Source organism: Erinaceus europaeus, chromosome 1, assembly GCF_950295315.1.
Source record: "Erinaceus europaeus chromosome 1, mEriEur2.1, whole genome shotgun sequence".
Lineage (NCBI taxonomy): Eukaryota > Metazoa > Chordata > Mammalia > Eulipotyphla > Erinaceidae > Erinaceus > Erinaceus europaeus.
The window spans coordinates 45,686,738-45,706,414 of NC_080162.1; the positions used below are offsets into that span (position 1 = coordinate 45,686,738).

Here is a 19,677-nt window from a genome sequence, read left to right on the forward strand (position 1 = left end):
AGAGGGCAGAGTTATGTTCTAGTAAAAATGTGTTTGTAAGTTTCTGTTACCGTTTATGAAGATAGGAATGTTCTAGGCACCTCCCAAAACTCCTGAGACCAGTAGCTTAAAGGGCAAACTCTCCCTCCGGACCTCCCCTGCTGTTAGAGGCCAATGCACTCCACTGCCCCTTGCCCACACCACCCCAGCACTGAGCAATAGACTCCTCTGAGTAATGGAGATGCTCTGTATCTATTGGCTCGCAGCAACTACATCCTGTAACGATAAACTCTAGAAATGTTACTGAGGGGCCAGATGGTGGCACACCTGCTTGAGTGCACATGCTACAATGTGTAAGGACCCAAGTTTGAGCCCTTGGTTCTCACCTGCAGGGGGAAACCTTTGTGAGTGGTGAAGCAGTGTTGCAAGTGTCTCTCTGTCTCTCTCCCTCTCTGTCACCCCCTTCCCTCTCGATTTCTGGCTGTCTCTGTCCAATAAATAAATAAAGACAATACCAAAAACAATTATTATTTTTAAAAAATGTGGTTATTGGAAACGAGGAACCTTACTTTTCTTTCTTTCTTTCTTTCTTTCTTTCTTTTCTTTTCTTTACTTTTCTTTTCTTTTCTTTTTTTTTTTTTTTTGCCTCCAAGGAGCTGGGATCCTGGAAGCAGTTTTTGTTGCCATTATTGTTACTGTTGGTGGATAGGATAGGATAGGCTAGGGAGAAATCAAGAGAGGAGGGGAAGATAGAAGAGGGAGAGAAAGACACCTGCAGATCTGCTTCACCGCTTGTGAAGCAACCCCCCTGCAGGTGGGGAGCCGGGGGCTCAAACTGGGATCCTTGAGCCGGTCCTTGTGCTTTGTGCCATGTATGCTTAACCTGCTGTCTTACCGCCCGGCCCCCCACTTTTCATATTTTTTAATCAGATTTAAATCTTAGTATCCAAATGTGCCTAGTGGGTACTGTACTGGTCACTGTGGCCATAGATGGCTTTCTGGCCCCCACATGCAACTTCTTGCATTGTCTACAGATGGGCCCTGCATTGCCACAGTGTTCTGTCAGGTGGCCTGGACTCTGACCATCTCTTAATTTTTCTTTACCTTGTGTTTTCCTCACTTTAGGCACTGTTGTGGGTGTTGTTCTTTACACTGGCAGAGAGCTCCGGAGTGTCATGAATACCTCAAATCCCCGAAGTAAGGTATGTGAACTCCAGTCTTAGGATGCATGTGTGAAGCTGGCCATTCAAAGCTGGGATGAGGAGCTAGATTTACAAGTGGGAACACCTAACCCCATTACTTCACTTATGCAAACTTCTTATCTTTTCAGGTATGCGTACCTATGTATACATTGTGTGTATGTGTACCACATAAACACACACACAAAATGCATGTAGAATACATGAGGCTTTAATGCTTTAACTGAAGCAAACTATCAAATGCTTATTCTTGACTATGTCCTGTGCTGTAGCCTTACATGTGTCTCATCTAGTTCTCATGCCGTTGTGTGAGTAGAGGTGCTTCTGAAATCTCATTCTATAGACAGGAAGTGGCCCTAGAAAGCACCTTGCTCTCTGCCCAAGTTTTATATTGAGGGAAAGACAGAGCTGAACCTAATCCCACACCAAGTTGTAGCATGGCATAGAACTAGATTTGTAATCTTGCCAGTGCCACCACCCGCCTCCCATTGTTTGTTTTACACTATGACTCTCCCTCCCCACTGTATTCACCCTCCAATGGTGGAGAGCCAGGATATGGCAGAATGATTTCCTTTGTTAATACCATGAATGGATGTTCTGTTTCCCAATGTGAGTCATATTCATGCCACCATGACAACCATCACTATAGCTATAATGTCATTTGATGTTTGAGTCATAACTTGGGCCATGAAATGTTATGGATTTGAAGTGTTACTTAAAGGTTTTTGGAGATTCACATCAAAATAAATATAATTATTAAAACAATGTAATGCAGCACCTAAAAATCAGGTGCCACCATAAGGTGTACCCTGAACTTGCAGGCAACACTGAGGTGTGTGTGTTTGTTATCCATACTGAGTCAGGATCAAGTTATTTTATGGACTACTGTGTTGAATGGTAAAGACCCATGCTGTGCATGGTGCCACCAGTCACAGCAGTGAACTGCTGATATGTTTCCAAATCTAAATCTGTTTTAAAGAAATGTGAGATCAAAATTCTTTGACCTCTGTTAGATGTCAGTTATGAACTCTGGCCCAAGGAGCCCAGTATTTCCAGTCCAGTTGGGGACTGAGGGCTCCCTCTCTCCCTTCTGGCTGAAAATGGACATGGTGAAGGACCAGTGCTCTAGTTGGGGTTTGGGCTGTGCCAACTCATATTCAACCCCCCTCTCTGTGCATTCTCCCACAGATTGGCCTGTTTGACCTGGAAGTGAACTGCCTCACCAAGATCCTCTTTGGCGCTTTGGTAGTGGTGTCATTGGTCATGGTTGCCCTTCAACACTTTGCTGGTCGTTGGTACCTACAGATCATCCGCTTCCTCCTCTTGTTTTCCAATATCATTCCCATCAGGTAAGCAGAGAACCAGCATGACTTAGGGTTCCTTGCATGCCCATTCTCTCCGTAGAGATGACAGTGTTGTAGACTAAAGAGGAGCTAGTCGCTTTGTAGAGTGATAACCTAGACTCGACAGGGTCTGTGGTGTGAGCTGTGCTCTGTGGCTGTTACTCTGGGAGGACATACTCCTCTATAAACGTTCCTTACTTGAATTACTCTTTGCCAATAGATCTTTCCTTATCTTGTCTAGTTAATGTTAGGGATCCATTCAGAGTTCAGCTTGTCTGCCAACCCCTAAATATTGACAGTGACTAGTGGGAGTGTTGTGTTGAGAAGGATTCTGAACCTGAATCTGGCTAAAAGGAAGTGATATTGTGAACTGATTAGCAGTGGGAACGTGGTAACAATGCCAACTTATTTGCCCTTTTCTGTCACTGGATACCCATAAGTATTTATGAAATTATTAAACTACCCCATCACTTCCCCTAACATTTTAGTATTTTTAATCTCTATCTTAATTTGATAATGCTGTCTTACATTGTCTTACTCTTGGACATGTTTATACCATACCATCTAGGAATGGGGACAGAGACAGAAATATTGGTACATTGGTAAGGTACATGTAGGGGGGTTGAATCTTTAGCCAGCATGCTCTGGATAATGGTTTCAGAGACTCAGTCATCTTGTTTATTAGTAATATAAAGTATCTGTGATGTAATGTTAAGTGTGACTGTAGTCTTGAGTTTTATCTACAATGTAATTGGAAATTACTAAGTTAGTAAAATAGTAAGCAGTTTATTAGTTTGTAGGATTGTCTGTGAATTGGGAGATTTCTTGTTTGAAATGAAATATTTTTTTACTATCATTATTTTTTATTAGGACATTTTTATTTTTTAATTAAGAAAGGAAACATTAACAAACATAGGATAGGAGGGGTACAACTCCACACAATTCCCGCTACCCAATCTCCATATCCCATCCCCTCCCCGATAGCCTTCCCATTCTCTATCCCTCTGGGAGCATGGACCCAGGGTCGTGGGTTACAGAAGGTGGAAGGTTTGGCTTCTGTAATTGCTTCCCCGCTGAACATGGACGTTGACTGGTCGGTCCATACTCCCAGCCTGCCTCTCTCTTTCCCTAGTAGGGTGGGTCTCTGGGGAAGGGGAGCTCCAGGACACATTGGTGGGGTCTTCAGTCCAGGAAAGCCCGACTGGCATCCTGATGGCATCTGGAACCTGGTGTCTGAAAAGAGAGTTAACATACAAAGCCAAACAAATTGTTTAGCAGTCATGGACCCAAAGGTTGGAATAGTGGAGAGGAAGTGTTAGGGGGGTACTCACTGCAAACTCTAGTGTACTACTGCTTTCAGGTATATATTTGCCCTAGTTTATGGATAAGTGTGAACATATGCTCTCTCTCACAGAACCTGGTCTATATCTAGGGGACTTTCTTAGAAAGTGGACCACCTGGAATGGAATTAGAGAATACTGTGAAAGGAAAGGTCTCAACCCGAGTAGTGAAGCTGAAGGGTTGTCATTCCACATCTGAAGTCTCTGGATAGTCTGAGCTGAAGCATGTTGAGGTGGCGATCTTTGTGCGTTGATTAGGTTGCGATCCGCAGATGCAATATTATTTGATATGAATTGGAAGAGGCATGCAGGAAAGTGGGCCCTATCCTTAGGTTCCAGGACTGGGGGAAATATAGGCTCTATAGTGGAAATGTGAGATTCCTGCTGTCTTAGGGTTCAAAAAGACAATGGATAGTTAATGTTATCATCACATTATTTGGTAATTGGGTTAACTTTGAAAAGTCCTTTTGTTAGGGTTTGCTGTATAGTACCCAGTATCTTGTATATAGCTGTGCCACCAGTTGCTTCTGATCTACTTGGTCTAGGCTTTTGAGAGAGTCCGCATATCAAATACACAGCCTATATATTGAAAAGACTCAGTCTGTTTTAAAAACTTCAAGACATACAATCAATTTTCCCCCTCTCATATTAATTAACTAGTGATATATATGACTACACTTGAATAGAAGTGTACATAAACACCATTCCCACCACCAAAAGACTGTGTCCCATCCCACTCACCCACGCCCACCCCCCACCGGCCCAGGAAGCCGCATGTCTATCCCTCACCACAGGGTTTTTACTGTGGTGCCCTACTTTTATTAGGACATTTTTATTTCTTACAGCAAGCACCTTTAGATCAGATTTTTAGAATAGACATACACATTTTTTTATTTAAAAGCAATAAACATTTAAGTGCATGAGATTGTTACTTGATAATTACAATCATTTGAGCGATTGACTAGATATGATAGAATTTTTTCAAATATATAAAACTTAAAGTAGGATCAGTGAAATATTAATAGCTTACTTGGATAGTGAGTTGCTTTGTCATGACACAGGTTCAAGACGGGCCCCCACCACGTCACTGAACGAAATATCAGTAGTGCTCTTGGTGTCTCTCTCTCTCTGACCCCCAACATCAAAAAGATCAGCCCCCAGGAAAAGTGAAACCTTAGAGATGACCCAACACAAACAAACAAAAGAAGGAGAAAACTTGGAGGAACACCAGATACTGCTATAAATTCACAGATATATATATATATATATATATATATATATATATATATATATGGCAGTATAAAGCTAAATTTAAAAATCTTCTTGTATACAACTTGATATAGATGCCTTTTTAGAAGAAATAAAATAAACTGCAGGGCATTATCCAACGTGTTTATCTTTTTAATTTTTTTTATGTTATCTTTATTTACTGGATAGAAACAGCCAGAAATCAAGAGGGCAGGGGAAGATAGGGAGAGAGACAGAGAGCCATCTGCAGCCCTACTTCACTACTCATGAAGCTTTTTCCCCTGCATGTGGGAACCAAGAGCTTGAGCCTGGGTCCTTTCACACTGTAACATGTGCCACCATTTGTTTCTTTAAGGTAGCATAACAGATTTGGGAAAAATTGCTTATTGGAAAAATTAACAGTGATTCAAAACGGTGAACCAACCTCAAGCTCGGTTCTTAAAGTATGGGTCTTTAAAAAGTATACTTTTTATTTTAATTTCTTTATTGGGGGATTAATGTTTTACATTCAACAGTAAATACAGTAGTTTATACATGCATAATGTTTCTCAGTTTTCCACATAACAATACAACCCTCACTGGGTCCTCTGTCATCCTTTTTGTACCTGTACTCTCCCCCCTACCCACCCCAGAATCATTTACTTTGGTGCAATACACCAACTCCAGTTCAGGTTCTACTTGTGTTTTATCTTCTTCTCTTTTTTTAAATATTTATTTATTTATTTCCTTTTTGTTACCTTTGTTGTTTTTATTGTTGTTGATGTCGTTGTTGTTGGGTAGGACAGAGAGAAATTGAGAGGGGAGGGGAAGACAGAGAGGGGGAGAGAATAGAGACACCTGCCTACCTTCTTCACCGCCTGTGAAGCGACCCCCCTGCAGGTGGGGAGCTGGGGGCTCGAACCAGGATCCTTACTCAGGTCCTTGTGCTTTGTGCCACATGCGCTTAACCTGCTACGCTACAGCCCGACTCCCTCCTTTTTTTTAAAAATATTTATTTATTTATTCCCTTTTGTTGCCCTTGTTTTATTGTTGTAGTTCTTACTGTTGTTGTTACTGATGTCGTCATTGTTGGATAGGACAGAGAGAAATGGAGAGAGGAGGGGAAGACAGAGAGGAGGAGAGAAAGATAGACACCTGCAGACCTGCTTCACTGCCTGTGAGGCGACTCCCCTGCAGGTGGGGACCTAGAACTGGGATCCATATGCTGGTCCTTGCACTTTGCACCACGTCCGCTTAACCCGCTGTGCCACCGCCTGACTCCCATGCTTTCTCTTCTGATCTTGTTTTTCAACTTCTGCCTGAGAGTGAGATCATCCCATATTCATCCTTTTGTTTTGAAATGAAATATTTTATATGAGACTGAGATAATGTTTTTTTTATTGTTGTAGTTATCATTGTTGTTATTGATGTCATTGTTGTTGGATAGAACAGAGAGAAATGGAGAGAGAAGAGGAAGACAGAGAGGGGTAGAGAAAGATAGACACCTGCAGACCTGCTTCACCGCTTGTGAAGGGACTCCCCTGTAGGTAGGGAGCCAGGGCCTCGATCCTTACGCCGGTCCTTGCGCTTTGTGCCATGTGCGCTTAACCCGCTGCGCTACCACCCAGCTCCAGATAATGTTTTATAATGAGGTGAATATAGACTATTCTCACTCTGAATTAAGCCTATATTCTGACTGGTGCCATTAAGTAAAATACTATTCTATGCAGCTTGGATTTTTTTTTTTCTCAATTCTTGAGATCAAGCCCACAAAAAGAAGGAAACTGACGTATATGTGAATCTTGAAGTCATTATGTTAAATGACTTTATGCTAGCGATAAACTTATAAGTTATATGTAATTATTTCATATAATAAACCTGTAGCAACAAATTTGTGTAGATGCATTTGATTTATTTTCATGAGAGAAGAGAGAGAGAGAGAGCAGAGCACTGCTCAGTTCACTTAAGGTGGTGTTGAGGAATGAACCTGGGATCTCTAGGGCCTTAGGCATGCAGGTCTCATGCCCTACTGCCCAATAGTAGACAAAGGGAGGTTACCTGGGGATGAAAGAAGGAAGGAATGGGTAGTGAGTGTTTAGTGGGTTTGTAATTTCAATTTGGGAAGATGAGAAGCTTCTGGAGATGAGTGGTATGAATGTCCTTAGTACCACTGAGCTGTACATGTAACATGATTTAAATGGTGAATTTAACATAAAGTATGTGAGGCTGGAAGGCCAGTTATTTTTCACAGAGTAAAATTGTAACAACTAGGCAGTCTTATATAGATATAATTTTTTTTGTTTGGCTTCCAGTGTTATCACTAGGGCTCAGTGCCTGCGCCACAAATCTACTTCTCCTGGATGCCATTTTTTTCCCCATTTTTTATTGGATAAGACAAAGATAAATAGAGAGAGGAGGGGAGGATAGAGAGGGGGAGAGAAAGATAGAGCAGACCTGCTTCACCACTTGTGAAGTGACTCCCCTGCAGGTGGGGAGCTGAGGGCTCAAACAGGGATCCTTGTGCGAGTCCCTGTGCTTCGTATTATGTGCATTTAACCCAGTGTGCTCACCTGCCCCCCTAGTCTTACAGTATTTTAGGTGACCTGAGTTTATAATAGAATAGCTTCATCAAAATAAGGGTTTGTGTAATGTGTCATTTAGCAGTGGTATTGACTATATGCATTCAGCCCTCCAGCGCTGTGTTTGCAGATAATACAGGACACACTTGTTTACAAAGGAGCTAGAAGGAGTCTTATCTGTCTTCTACTAACCTGTTTACTCTGCTTTTTTCATTAGTTTGCGTGTGAACCTGGACATGGGCAAGATTGTGTATAGCTGGGTCATACGAAGGGATTCAAAAATCCCTGGGACGGTGGTTCGTTCCAGCACCATTCCAGAACAGCTGGGGAGGATTTCTTATGTTCTCACAGATAAGACAGGTGAGCATTTCCACGGATTGTCATAGGGTCCAGGGTGAAGAAGGTACTTGAACTTTCTTTCTGATGCTGGTGATAACCGGTAATCCTTTGATGAAGGTTCTTTGGTGATGGGAATAATGAAGGTAGCAGTAAAGCTTTACAAAGCATTATTTATGTGCAAGGCACTCTCCTGGGAGTTTATATGTACCACTTAGTTAAACTTTACCCTACTTTGTGAATTACTCTGTGAGGATTTTTAATCCCTGATTTAGAAATGAGGAAATGAAGCACAAAGAGGTGAATAACTCACTGGGAGTATGTAGTGGCAGAAGCAGGCATTAAACTCAGGCAGTTTGGCTTCAGATATTGACTACACTTGAAAATACTACTCACTAGTAATTTCATAGTTTTTTTTTTTCCAAATATTTATTTATTGTTGTTGGATAGGACAGAGAGAAATCGAGAGGAGGAGAAGACAGAGAGGAGGAGAGAAAGATAGACACCTGCAGACCTGCTTCACTGCCTGCGAATTGACTTGTGAAGTGACTCCCCTGCAGGTGAGGAGCCGGGAGCTTGAACCGGGATCTTTACACCGGTCCTTGCGCTTTGTGCCACGTGTGCTTAACCTGCTGCACTACTGCCCGACTCCCCAGTTTTTTCTCTTCTATGTTAATTTTTTTCTTTATTGGGGGGATTAATTTCTTTATTGGGGGGGATTAGTGTTTCCAGTCGACAGTAAAATATAGTAGATGGTCCATGTGTAACACTTCTCAGTTTTCTGGATAACATTCTAACCCCCCACCTAGGTCCTCCTCTACCATGTTCCAGAACCTGAACTTCCCTGACCCCACTTGCCCCTCCCCGGAGTCCTTTGGTGCAATACACCAATCATTGTGTGTATGTGTGTGTGTGTGTGTGTGTGTGTGTGTGTATGTGTGTGTATGTGTCTGTGTGTTGTGTGTTTACACACCACAGCACTGCTAGGGATTGAACCTCATTGATCTTTGGTTCCTATTTTTGCATAGCCACTATGCTATCTTTTTGTATAGCTATTATGCTATCTCCCCGTCCCTCCACAGTGGGAAGTGGGTGGACCTGTCCCTAAGCTTCATTTATACTACTTAGTGACCATGACATAAAAGAGATCCTGGATGGGTCACAAGATCAGAGACAGACTAGCTTTCAGTAAGGAGAAGAATGGGACCAGGCGTTGGTGCACCTGCCTAAGTGCTCACATTACAGTGCTCCAGGACCCAGGTTCAAGCCCTCAGTCCTCTTTTGGAGTTGGGGGGGGGAGCTTCACAAGTGGTAGAATAGGGCTGCAGATGTCTCTGTGTCTCTCTCATTCTATCTCCCCCTTCCCTCTCAATTTTTCAGTCTCTAATAATAAACAAACAAAAACAAATAAATTTTAAAAAATGAAGGATAAGAACCAGGAAAATTCTAGGAATATCAGCATCAGAAGCCTGGGTGCCTTCCTTTGATCTTTTCTCGAAGTATCTGATGAAGGTTCTGGTTCCTTCAAGATAGAATATGATTGGACTAGTGTATATCATGTGCCACCCTCTTGGCCAGTGAGATGAGCCAGAAACCCTGAATAACACTCCTTCTGGGACTTCCCAGGATGAGTGTGGTGATTTCTACCTGGACACTATGACACCATTTTTAAAGGAACGAGTATTGTTTGGTGTATTGCATCAAAGTAAAAGACTCTGGGGTGGGTCAGGGGTGGGGGGAGAGTATAGGTACAAAAAGGATGACAGAGGACCTAGTGGGGGTTGTATTGTTATGTGGAAAACTGAGAAATGTTGTGCACAAACTATTGTATTTACTGTTGAATGTAAAACATTAATTCCCCAATAAAGAAATAAAAAAAAAAGAAAGAAAACAACCATCATTACAATTAACAACAATGAAAGTACCTGAATGTGGTGTAATTATTCATTTGTCTGGTGTTTCAGGAACTCTTACCCAGAATGAGATGGTTTTCAAGCGGCTCCATCTGGGCACCGTGGCCTATGGTCTTGATTCAATGGATGAAGTACAAAGTCACATATTTAGCATTTACACTCAGGTAAGGCTTTCTGTTTCAGTTCCCACAACAATTCCTACATTTAGATGTTACTAAAAAACATTTATTAACACCTCTACAGTAAGTTCCTGAGTGTCAGTAGGTTCTTAAGAAACTGATTTTAAGTAGATAACACCAAGGGAAAGCAAATCCTCAAATATTCATTTAACACCAGAAAATCTTTTTTTCTTGTCAACTCTATAAAAAATTACATTATTGGATATTCTGCTATATTGAGATAAAATTCATAATATCATATGGTTCATACAAAGTGTACAATTCAGTCATGTGTAGTTAAATCACAGTTATGTAATAATCACGATCACTTTTATCTTTATCATCCCCTAAAGAAACCCATGCCCATTTGCTGTCAGTCCCTCTTCCCTTCCCCCTTCTGACCCTCTCCCTATTCAATGCCATGGCAACTACTAATCCCTGACTTTCTGGGTAAAACTGCAGTTAAGGTTTTTTCCCTCTTTCTCATTTCCAGGGTTAATCTGCTTTACTAAAGTGCTAATTGAGAAAATCCTAAGAGAAAATTGTTTGCATGTAAATGGACCTCAGAGAAAGATTTGAGAAGCCACTGTGTTTGGCTTTACTTCTGGTTTATGAGCATATGTATTTTTTCCCCTTTCCTTTGGTTTTGGGCTAAAGCAACAATAATGAATAGTCTTACTTGTAGAATAATTCTTATCTATGTTCACCTGAGCAAACATGTGGGAATTAATTTATTAGAAATGATTTATAAGACCTGCCCTCACAAAAGTTTTCATAACTTTATTTTTCAGAAAAATATATTATTAGTCAGCATAGTAATCTTCTTTTTTCTCTTTTCTTTACCAGAGCACTGCTCAGCTCTGGTTTATGGCAGTTGGGGGATTGAACCTGGACTTTGGAGCCTCAGGCATGAGAGTCTCTCTGTATAACCATTATGCTAACTACCCCCACACCATATTAATATTCTTAAAAGTTTTATCAGTGGGTCCCCATGTTGGTTCCTCAAAACTACCCATGATGTTTAAGAATAAAACAAAAGATCTTTACTTGGGCTTGATGCCATAGAGATTCTGATTCATTAGGATTTCAGGGGAACTTGGGCTTTTACTTTTTAAAAGTATGAGAATATACAGCAAGCCCTAGGTAATTCTGGAACATCTAGGGCTAAGACAGACTATGTAAGATCAGCTACATGAGACAGTGTTTGGAGACGAGAAAAAAGAGTTCATATTTCTCTGAAACTTGTCAACATAGATACTAACTTCATTATCAGGAGTCCAGTTAAAAATGTCCTAGTGGTCCAGGAGGTGGCGCAGTGGATGAAGCATTAGACTCTAATGCTTGAGGTCCTGAGTTCAATCCCTGGTAGCATATGTACCAGAGTGATGTCTGGTTCCTTCTCTCTATTCCTGTCTTTCTCATTAATAAATAAATAAATAAAACTTCAAAAAAATGTGCTATACACAAGGATACATGGGCCTGCAGAAGAGAAGCTTCACAAGCAGTAGAGCAGTGATTTGGCATCTCTCCTCTTCTCTGTGTCTCTCTCATTTTCAGTATCTCTTTGTCTCTCATCCTCTATATAGAGCTATAATGGAGAAAGTCCTAAACTGAGGGCCATATAAGGCCCAAGAAATCATTTGGTCTGGCCCTGCCCAGGTAACTGCAGTCAGGAATCAAAATTCAATAATTGTAGGGGCTTTTTTTTTTTTTCCTCCAGGGTTATTGCTGGGCTCGGTGCCTGCACCATGAATCCACCGCTCCTGGAGGCCTTTTTTCCCCCTTTTTGTTGCCCTAGTTGTTGCAGCCTGGTTGCCGTTATTATTGCCATTGTTGACGTTGCTTTGTTGTTGGATAGGACAGAGAGAAATGGAGAGAGGAGGGGAAGACAGAGAGAAGGGGAGAGAAAGATAGACACCTGCAGACCTGCTTCACCGCCCGAGAAGCGACTCCCCTGCAGGTGGGGAGCCGGCGGCTCGAACCGGGATCCTTACGCCGGTCCCTGCGCTTTGCGCCACGTGCGCTTAACCCACTGCGCCACCGCCCGACTCCCCCTTTTTTTTTTAATAGCAACACTAAATGCTACTTTAAAATAAAAGATTATTTTAATTTTTTAAATTTATTTTTTATAGAGACAGAAATTGGGGGAGAGATAGAGAAGAATAAAGAGAGACACCTGCAACACTGAACCCCCGCTTTTGAAGCTTCTTCCCTGCAAGTGAGGACCAGGGGCTTGAACCCTGGTCCTTCCCACTGTAATGTGTGTGCTCAACCAGGTGTGCCACCACCCAGGCCCTGAGGACTAATTTTTAAGCTGATAATTGTGTTTACCTTGCAAATGATGTTATAAATATTCAAATTATCCTTGGCAGAAAAAAGGTTCCCTATCCCTGACCTAGAGGAAAGAAAAAATGGCCACTAGGATCTATAGATTCATGCAGACACTGAGCCTCAGGTGTAATCCTGGATCCTGGAGGTAAATAAATAAATAAATAAATATTATTTTTAAAAGATAGCTCACCTGGTATGGAACCTCCTATGTCATGAGTACAATTCAGCCTTAAGCCAGACATTCACTGCACTGGAGGAAAACTTCAGTTCTGTGGGTTCCCCGCCCCCTTGTCTCTATTTCTCTTTATCTGAAAAGTCAACTCTGAGTGGTAAAGTCACCGCAATGACAAGAGCAATTCGAGATGTAACTCAAAGACCATAAAATTGCCTCCCTCTTTATTTTTCCCCATCCTCCTGAGCCTTTCCTCATGCCTGTGTGATTTCACTGCTTCCTATGGACTATTTTCCCATTTACCTTCAGCTGGGGAGAAAGAGAGATGGTGAGAGAGAGAAGAAACATGACACCACCACTCTACGGTTCATGGAGCTTTCCCTGGTGTGCACTTGGGGTGCTGGGGTCTCCAATCCAGATCCTCACTCATGGTAAAATGTGCATTCTACTGGGTGAGTCATCTCCTAGCCCCAGATTTGCCATTTGAAAGTTAAATTGATTAGATTCTTATCAGTGTTTACCTGAGCAATCATACTGTTTTATTGTTTAAAAATGGGACTGGGTGGTGGTCTACCCAGTTAAGTGTACATTACCAGGTGCAAGGACCCACATTCAAACCCTTGGTCTCCATCTGCAGGGGGAGGTTTCACAAGCCATAAAGCAGTGTTGTAGGTATCTCTCTTTTTCCATCTCTATCTCCCCTTTTCCTCTATCCTAGAAAAAATAAACAATAAACCCTTAAAAAAAAACAAATTGTTTAGAAACAATTCAGCATTTTTTTGGTGTGTTCTTGACATTGTGCAACTATTGCTACTATTATTTTCTTTTTTATATAATTTTTATTTATAAGATGGAAATATTGACAAGACCATAGGATAAGAGGGGTACATTCCCAAACAATTCCTACCATCAGAACTCTGTATTCCCATCCCCTCCCTTGATAGCTTTCCTATTCTTTATTCCTCTGGGAGTATGGACTCAGTATCATTATGGGAAGCAGAAGGTAGAAGGGCTGGCTTCTGTAATTGCTTATCCACTGAACATGGGCAGGTCAATCCATACTCCCAGCCTGTCTCTCTCTTTCTCTAGTGGGGCAGGTGTCTGGGGAGGAAGGGCTCCAGGACACATGGGTGGGGTCGTCTGCCCAGGGAAGTCTGATTGGCATCATGGTAGCATGAAACCTGGTGGCTGAAAAAGAGTTAAGTTACAAAGCAGAACAAATTGTTGATGCTACTATTCATTTTCTGAGAATTGTATTCATCCCAGAAAATAGACCTCATATCTGTTAAACATCTACTCCTCATGCCCACAACCTCTAATAATCACCAGTCTCCTTTGTGTCTTGGATTTGCCTATTCTGGACATTTTGTGTTAATGTAATTTAATTTATTTATTTTAATATATTTTATATATTTTTAAAGATTTAATCAATAAATGTGAGAGAATCAGTGAGTCAGGTATCGCTCTTGACACAGGGATTGAACTCAACCTCATGCTTGACAGCCCAACACATAGTCTGCTGTGCCAGCTCTCAGGCCACACTAATTTCATTTATTGGGTTGTCAGAAACATCATGATGCATTTAATGTGTCAGGATGTTTGTGACAACCCAATAGTTTCATGCCCCCAGTGTTCTTCCAGCATCTAGCATATGTCAGCACTTCCTTTCCCTTTATGACAAACTAACAACAAATTTGAAATGTATGTGGCCAGGAGACAATATTTACTGAGGTTATAAATAAACATAATAATCAAGATGAAACATGTTGAGATGATGTATTTTAAAATCTCCAAATGAATGCACAAATCCATGGTGTTCACAAAGCTGAAGTTTTGAATTGACAGGCACCAACCTTACACTCGCACAATTTGGCCTCACCCCTCTCAACCTAGTATTATAGTGTCAATGTTATTTCAGCCTTGGCATAATGACATTGGGCTGAATAACTGTTGTGTCTTGTGCCTTGTAAGAGGTTTGAGAGCATTCTTCTACTGTCTGGTTGCCTAGATGCCTCCAGTACACGCCCTCCAGTTGTGACAACCAAAAATACTCCATATGTTGCCAAATGGCAGGCAGAGTTGCCCATGTTCTAAGTTTTTTAAAAATATTTATTTATTCCCTTTTGTTGCCCTTGTTGTTTTATTAATGTAGTTATTATTATTGTTGTTATTGATGTCATGGTTGTTGGATAGGACAGAGAGAAATGGAGAGAGGAGGGGAAGACAGAGAGGGAGAGAGAAAGATAGACACCTGCAGACCTGTTCTACCACCTGTGAAGTGACTTCCCTGCAGGTGGGGAGTCAGGGGCTTGAACTGGGAGCCTTACACTGGTCCTTGCGCTTTGCGCCACCTGCGCTTAACCCGCTGCACTACTCTCCAAATTGCTGTTCTTAAGAAGTTTTACAGACATTCTAAAGGGTTTTGAAGTAGTTCTGCTTTAAAGGATTGAAATTTGTTGCCTTTATGTCACTCCAGGATATCTACTGTGAAATACTGAATGCTGCATTTGCTCAGTTACTTTATCAATCTGTAACTATTGAATCATTTGCAGGCAGTAGCTCTGATTCTCTTCTTAGTGGCCCTTTGAGTTTAATGAGGTATCTATCACCTTTGAGCTTTATTTTGGGAAGGAAGTGGCTAACTAAACAGGAATTCTTTCTCTTTAATAATATTAAAAAAAAACAATTGCAAGACATTGTAAATGTCCATTAACATGATGATAATATCCAAAAGTGGTGACTTTTATATTGTATTTAGAGAGAAAAAAATAATACTCATGGTAAGTCAATGTTCTGATAATCATTCTTCTGGACCAAAGTTCTCCCTGGAAAATATTTTTTAAATTACACATACACACACTTCTTAAAAATAATTTTTCATTAGTGATTTAATAATGATCAACAAGATTGTGGGATAAGATGGGTACAAATCCATGCAACTCCCAACACACACATTTTTAAATAAGAGGCAGAAAGGAGAGACGGTGACACACTATCATCCACAGACCTCCCCCTGCTTTCATGCTTAGTGATGTACTTGGTGCTCTCATGTGGTGCTTGGGGTTGAACCAGGACTTCACACATGAAAGACATTCATTTGGTTGCTGACTGACCTCCTGGATCTTATACTTATTTATTTATTTAGTATGTGTGTGTGAGACACACACATCCAGACTAATACTAGACTACCACTGGGCCATATGTGGTACCAGGAATCATAGCCTTGTGCTTTACTCCCTGAGCCATTTCTCTTGCTGCTGAGGCTTACTTGCTATTGGTTTGGTATATTTGATTTATGGGCTAGGATATGATAGAATGACTCCTAAGAATTCTATGATGTGAGCTGTCTTCCCAAAGGCCTTTGTATGTGTACTTTTGTTTTCTCTCTCAGTGTCTGACCTCATGTAGGACTATCTTGCCCTCCCCTTCTAAGTAGACCAGTGGTTTTATCCCCCAGGGCAGAGGGAATCATAACCTGCCCCTGTGGATGCCACATCTGTTTTTATTTTCTCTTGGTATGTTTTAAGTAAGAAGAAATGTGTGTAGGTTAAAGGGCCTATAGGGAGGAGGCTAGAGATAAACACTGTACAACAAGAAACTCTTCCATATGGGGAATATGAGTATATTTGAAGATGGGACCCATTGCTAATACCAGCTGAGCCCATTAAGATATATATGGATTACCATTTGATGGCTGTACTAGCCTTTTACTGGAAAGTTACAAGAGAGAATTTTATCATCAATGATTAGGATCCTTCCACCCTGAAATGTTGTAGTAGGGAAGGAGGACACATGCTAATTTAAGAAGGGCATAAATAGAGAAATGTAACATCAACTGTTGTTGTTGTTGGTCGGGGCTAATGAGCCTCATCTTCTGTTTCATTGTCAGACAGTCCCATAATCTGCATGTGGAGGGTTTGCAAAAGTCTGTGCTCTCTGTGCTTTTCTTTTGGCCTGACTCTGAGTATGTTTTACCTGGAATGCAGAACCCCAAACTCTATGTTAGCCTACATGTGCAATGTTAGTGGAAGTATTTGACTTCTGTAGACATGAAATCAAATTGCTTAGGAAGTGCAGAAGTTGGTGAAGAATGCCTTTACCCCAGCCATGCAAGCCCACTTTTACTAAAACTTAACAACCTAAGCAATTACTTTGTCAAAGGTCTTGTTATTGCCACTAACTTTAACTAATAATTTGGACCAGGTGCTTGGGAACATGGTCAAAAATGAAGACATGCGTCTATAGCTAGAACATAAATTATAGAACTTAGGAAAAATGTTCTTGGTTTAGTCTCTCTAGGAGAGAGAAGCTTTCTGTAAATCTTTAGCCTTCATTATGATTTTAGAGTTAAATTCTTGATAATTAAAAGCAGTTGGCAAATAATGATTCATTTAAACTGTAGTTCTGATTCATTACTCTAATTATTGTTACCATGCAGTGCCCTTTGGCCTGGAAGTGAAACTTGTGTCCTCTTGACACCAGAGGTTAACAGAGCAGGTTAACAGAGCAGGAAGCCAGAGCAATGTGTATGCCTGCATGAGCAGAATAATTTAGTAATTGTCTAATTACCTGAGGAGGCTAATGCCACTGCTAAAAATAGTATTAAAAAATTAAATAAAAGTCATTTTCTTGTTACTCGTAACCCATCTGTTCTCTATTTTGGGCAACCATGTGTTCATGGGTATGAAATGCAATTCATTCTAAAGAAGCCAATCACTTCTCTTCTGCTGGATTAAAATATGTTTTGAATGGAACATAGCATCCAGTAAGTTCATAAACATCTATAACTTCTGGGACTCATTTAACTCTGGAAGACCATTGCAGGAGATCCTTTGTCCAAACCTGTGATTTTATCTCTTGAACTGATGTTGGTCAGTTTGATATTTATTTTTTTTTCTTAGAGAAGGAAAGAGTATATTTACATCAGGTGAAGCCTCTCCACCATCACCTTCAGAATACTGAATTGCTAATCTGCTCACTGGTTCAGCAAATCTCCACTCCATGCCAGAATTTGCCTCAGGCACTAAGAATGTAATCAGGAATAACACACATTGACACACTCTGTTGTCATTAAAAGAATGAGGTCTAACTGGAGAATCATCAGATGAACAGACCAGTTTCAGAATGTGAGCATGATACCCACAGGGTAAAATGGAAGCATCACCTCAGATGGGGAGATCACACAGGGTGACATGAATTGGGGGCTGGGGGTGGTTCAAGGAAGGTCTCTTTGTGTTAGCCTCATTTGATTCGAGACCCGAGTGATGAAATGGAGTGGGCCAGTCCAGCACACATCAAGGCCATGGTATTCCAGGAAGAAGGTACAGCAAGTGCAAAGACTCTTAAGCAAGAAATTTTCAGGGGATAGGACCAGTGTAGCCACAGCACAGTGAGGAAGGAAAAGAACATGGAGGTAGCCAACTTGGGAGAGGTTGGACAGAAGCTGACTGGCTGGGTTTCTTTAGGATAGCTGTAGGGGACACCTGAGGTTTGTTGAACACTGAGCACTAGATAACTAACAAATGCTGTTTTCCCAGTGATTTTGTATATATATATATATATATATAATTTATTTATTTAAAAAAGGAGACATTAGCAAAACCGTAGGATAGAAGGGGTACAACTCCACACAATTCCCACCACCAGATCTCTATATCCCATCCCCTCCTCTGATAGCTTTTCCATTCTCTATCCCTCTGGCAGTATGGACCCAAGGTCATTGTGGGGTGCAGAAGGTGGAAGATCTGGCTTCTGTAATTGCTTCCCCGCTGAACATGGGCGTTGACTGGTCAGTTGATACTCCCAGCCTGCCTCTCTTTTTCCCTAGTGGGGTGGGTCTCTGGGGAAGCAGAGCTCCAGGACACATTGGTGGGGTCATTTGTCCAAGGAAGTCTGGCCAGCATCCTGATGGCATCTGGAACCTGGTGGCTGAAAAGAGAGTTAACATACAAAGCCAAACAAATTGTTGAACCATTATCGACCTGAAGGCTGGAATAGTGCAGATGAAGTGTTAGGGGGGACCCACTGCAGGCTATTGTGTACTTTTGCTTTCAGGTATATATTTTGCCCTAGTTTATGGATACGTGTGAACATATGCTCTACAGGGGACCTGGTCTATATCTAGGTTTTGGGACTTTGAACCACCTGGAATGGAATTAGAGATTATTATGAAAGGAAAGGTCTCACCCGAGTAATGAAGCTGAAGGGTTGTCATTCCACACCTGAAGTCTCTGGACACAGTCTGAAGTGAAGCATGCTCAGGTGGCACTCGTTGCATTGATTAGGTTGTGATCGGCGGATGCAATATTATTTGATATGAATTGAGAGAAGCATGTAGGAAAGTGGGCCCCACCCTAAGGTTCCAGGACTGGTAGAAATATAGGCTCTATAGTGGAAATGTGAGGTTCCTGCTGTCTTAGGGTTCAAGAAAACAATGGATAGTTATTGTTATCATCACATTATTTGGTAATTGGGTTAACTCTGAAAAGTCCCTTTGTTAGGATTTGCTGTATAATACCTACCCAGCATCTTGTATATAGCTGTGCCACCGGTTGCTTCTGTTCTCCCTGGTCTCGGCTTTTGAGAGAGTCAACATATCAAAGACTCGGTCTATGTATTAAAAAGACTCAGTTTGTGCTTTAAAGAGTTAGAGACATACAATCAATTTTCCCCTCTCATATTAATTAAATAGTGATTTATATGACTACAACTTAATAGGAATTTTCATAAACACCATTCCCACCACCAAAAGACTGTGTCCTATCCCACCTACCCATCCCCGCCTCCCAGCCGCCCCGGGAAGCCGAATGTCCACCCTCCCCCTCACCACAGGGTTTTTACTTTGGTGCCCTACTCTACTGATTATATTTTATCTATCTATTTATTTAAATATTTTTGTCTCCAGGGTTATTGCTGGGGCTCAGGGCCCGCACTATGAATCCACTGCTCCTAGAGACCATTTTTTCCCCCATTTTGTTGCCCTTGTTGTCATTATTGTTATTGTTGCCATTGACGTTATTGTTGAATAGGACAAAGAATCGAGAGAGGAGAGGAGACAGAGCAGGGGAGAGAAAGATAGGCACCAGGAGACCTGTTTGACC

General features: G+C 41.3%; 1 protein-coding gene across 1 annotated transcript in view; it reads left to right on the top strand.

Annotated features, from left to right (window-relative positions):
- Positions 1-19,677, top strand: part of ATP9A (ATPase phospholipid transporting 9A (putative)) — a 189,407-nt gene that overhangs the window by 113,901 nt on the left and 55,829 nt on the right. The window contains exons 10-13 of the mRNA XM_007533060.3: positions 1,105-1,181; positions 2,367-2,527; positions 7,885-8,027; positions 9,968-10,080. Of these exons, the coding sequence (XP_007533122.2) occupies positions 1,105-1,181; positions 2,367-2,527; positions 7,885-8,027; positions 9,968-10,080 (494 nt within the window). The remainder of the gene's footprint in view (positions 1-1,104; positions 1,182-2,366; positions 2,528-7,884; positions 8,028-9,967; positions 10,081-19,677) is intronic.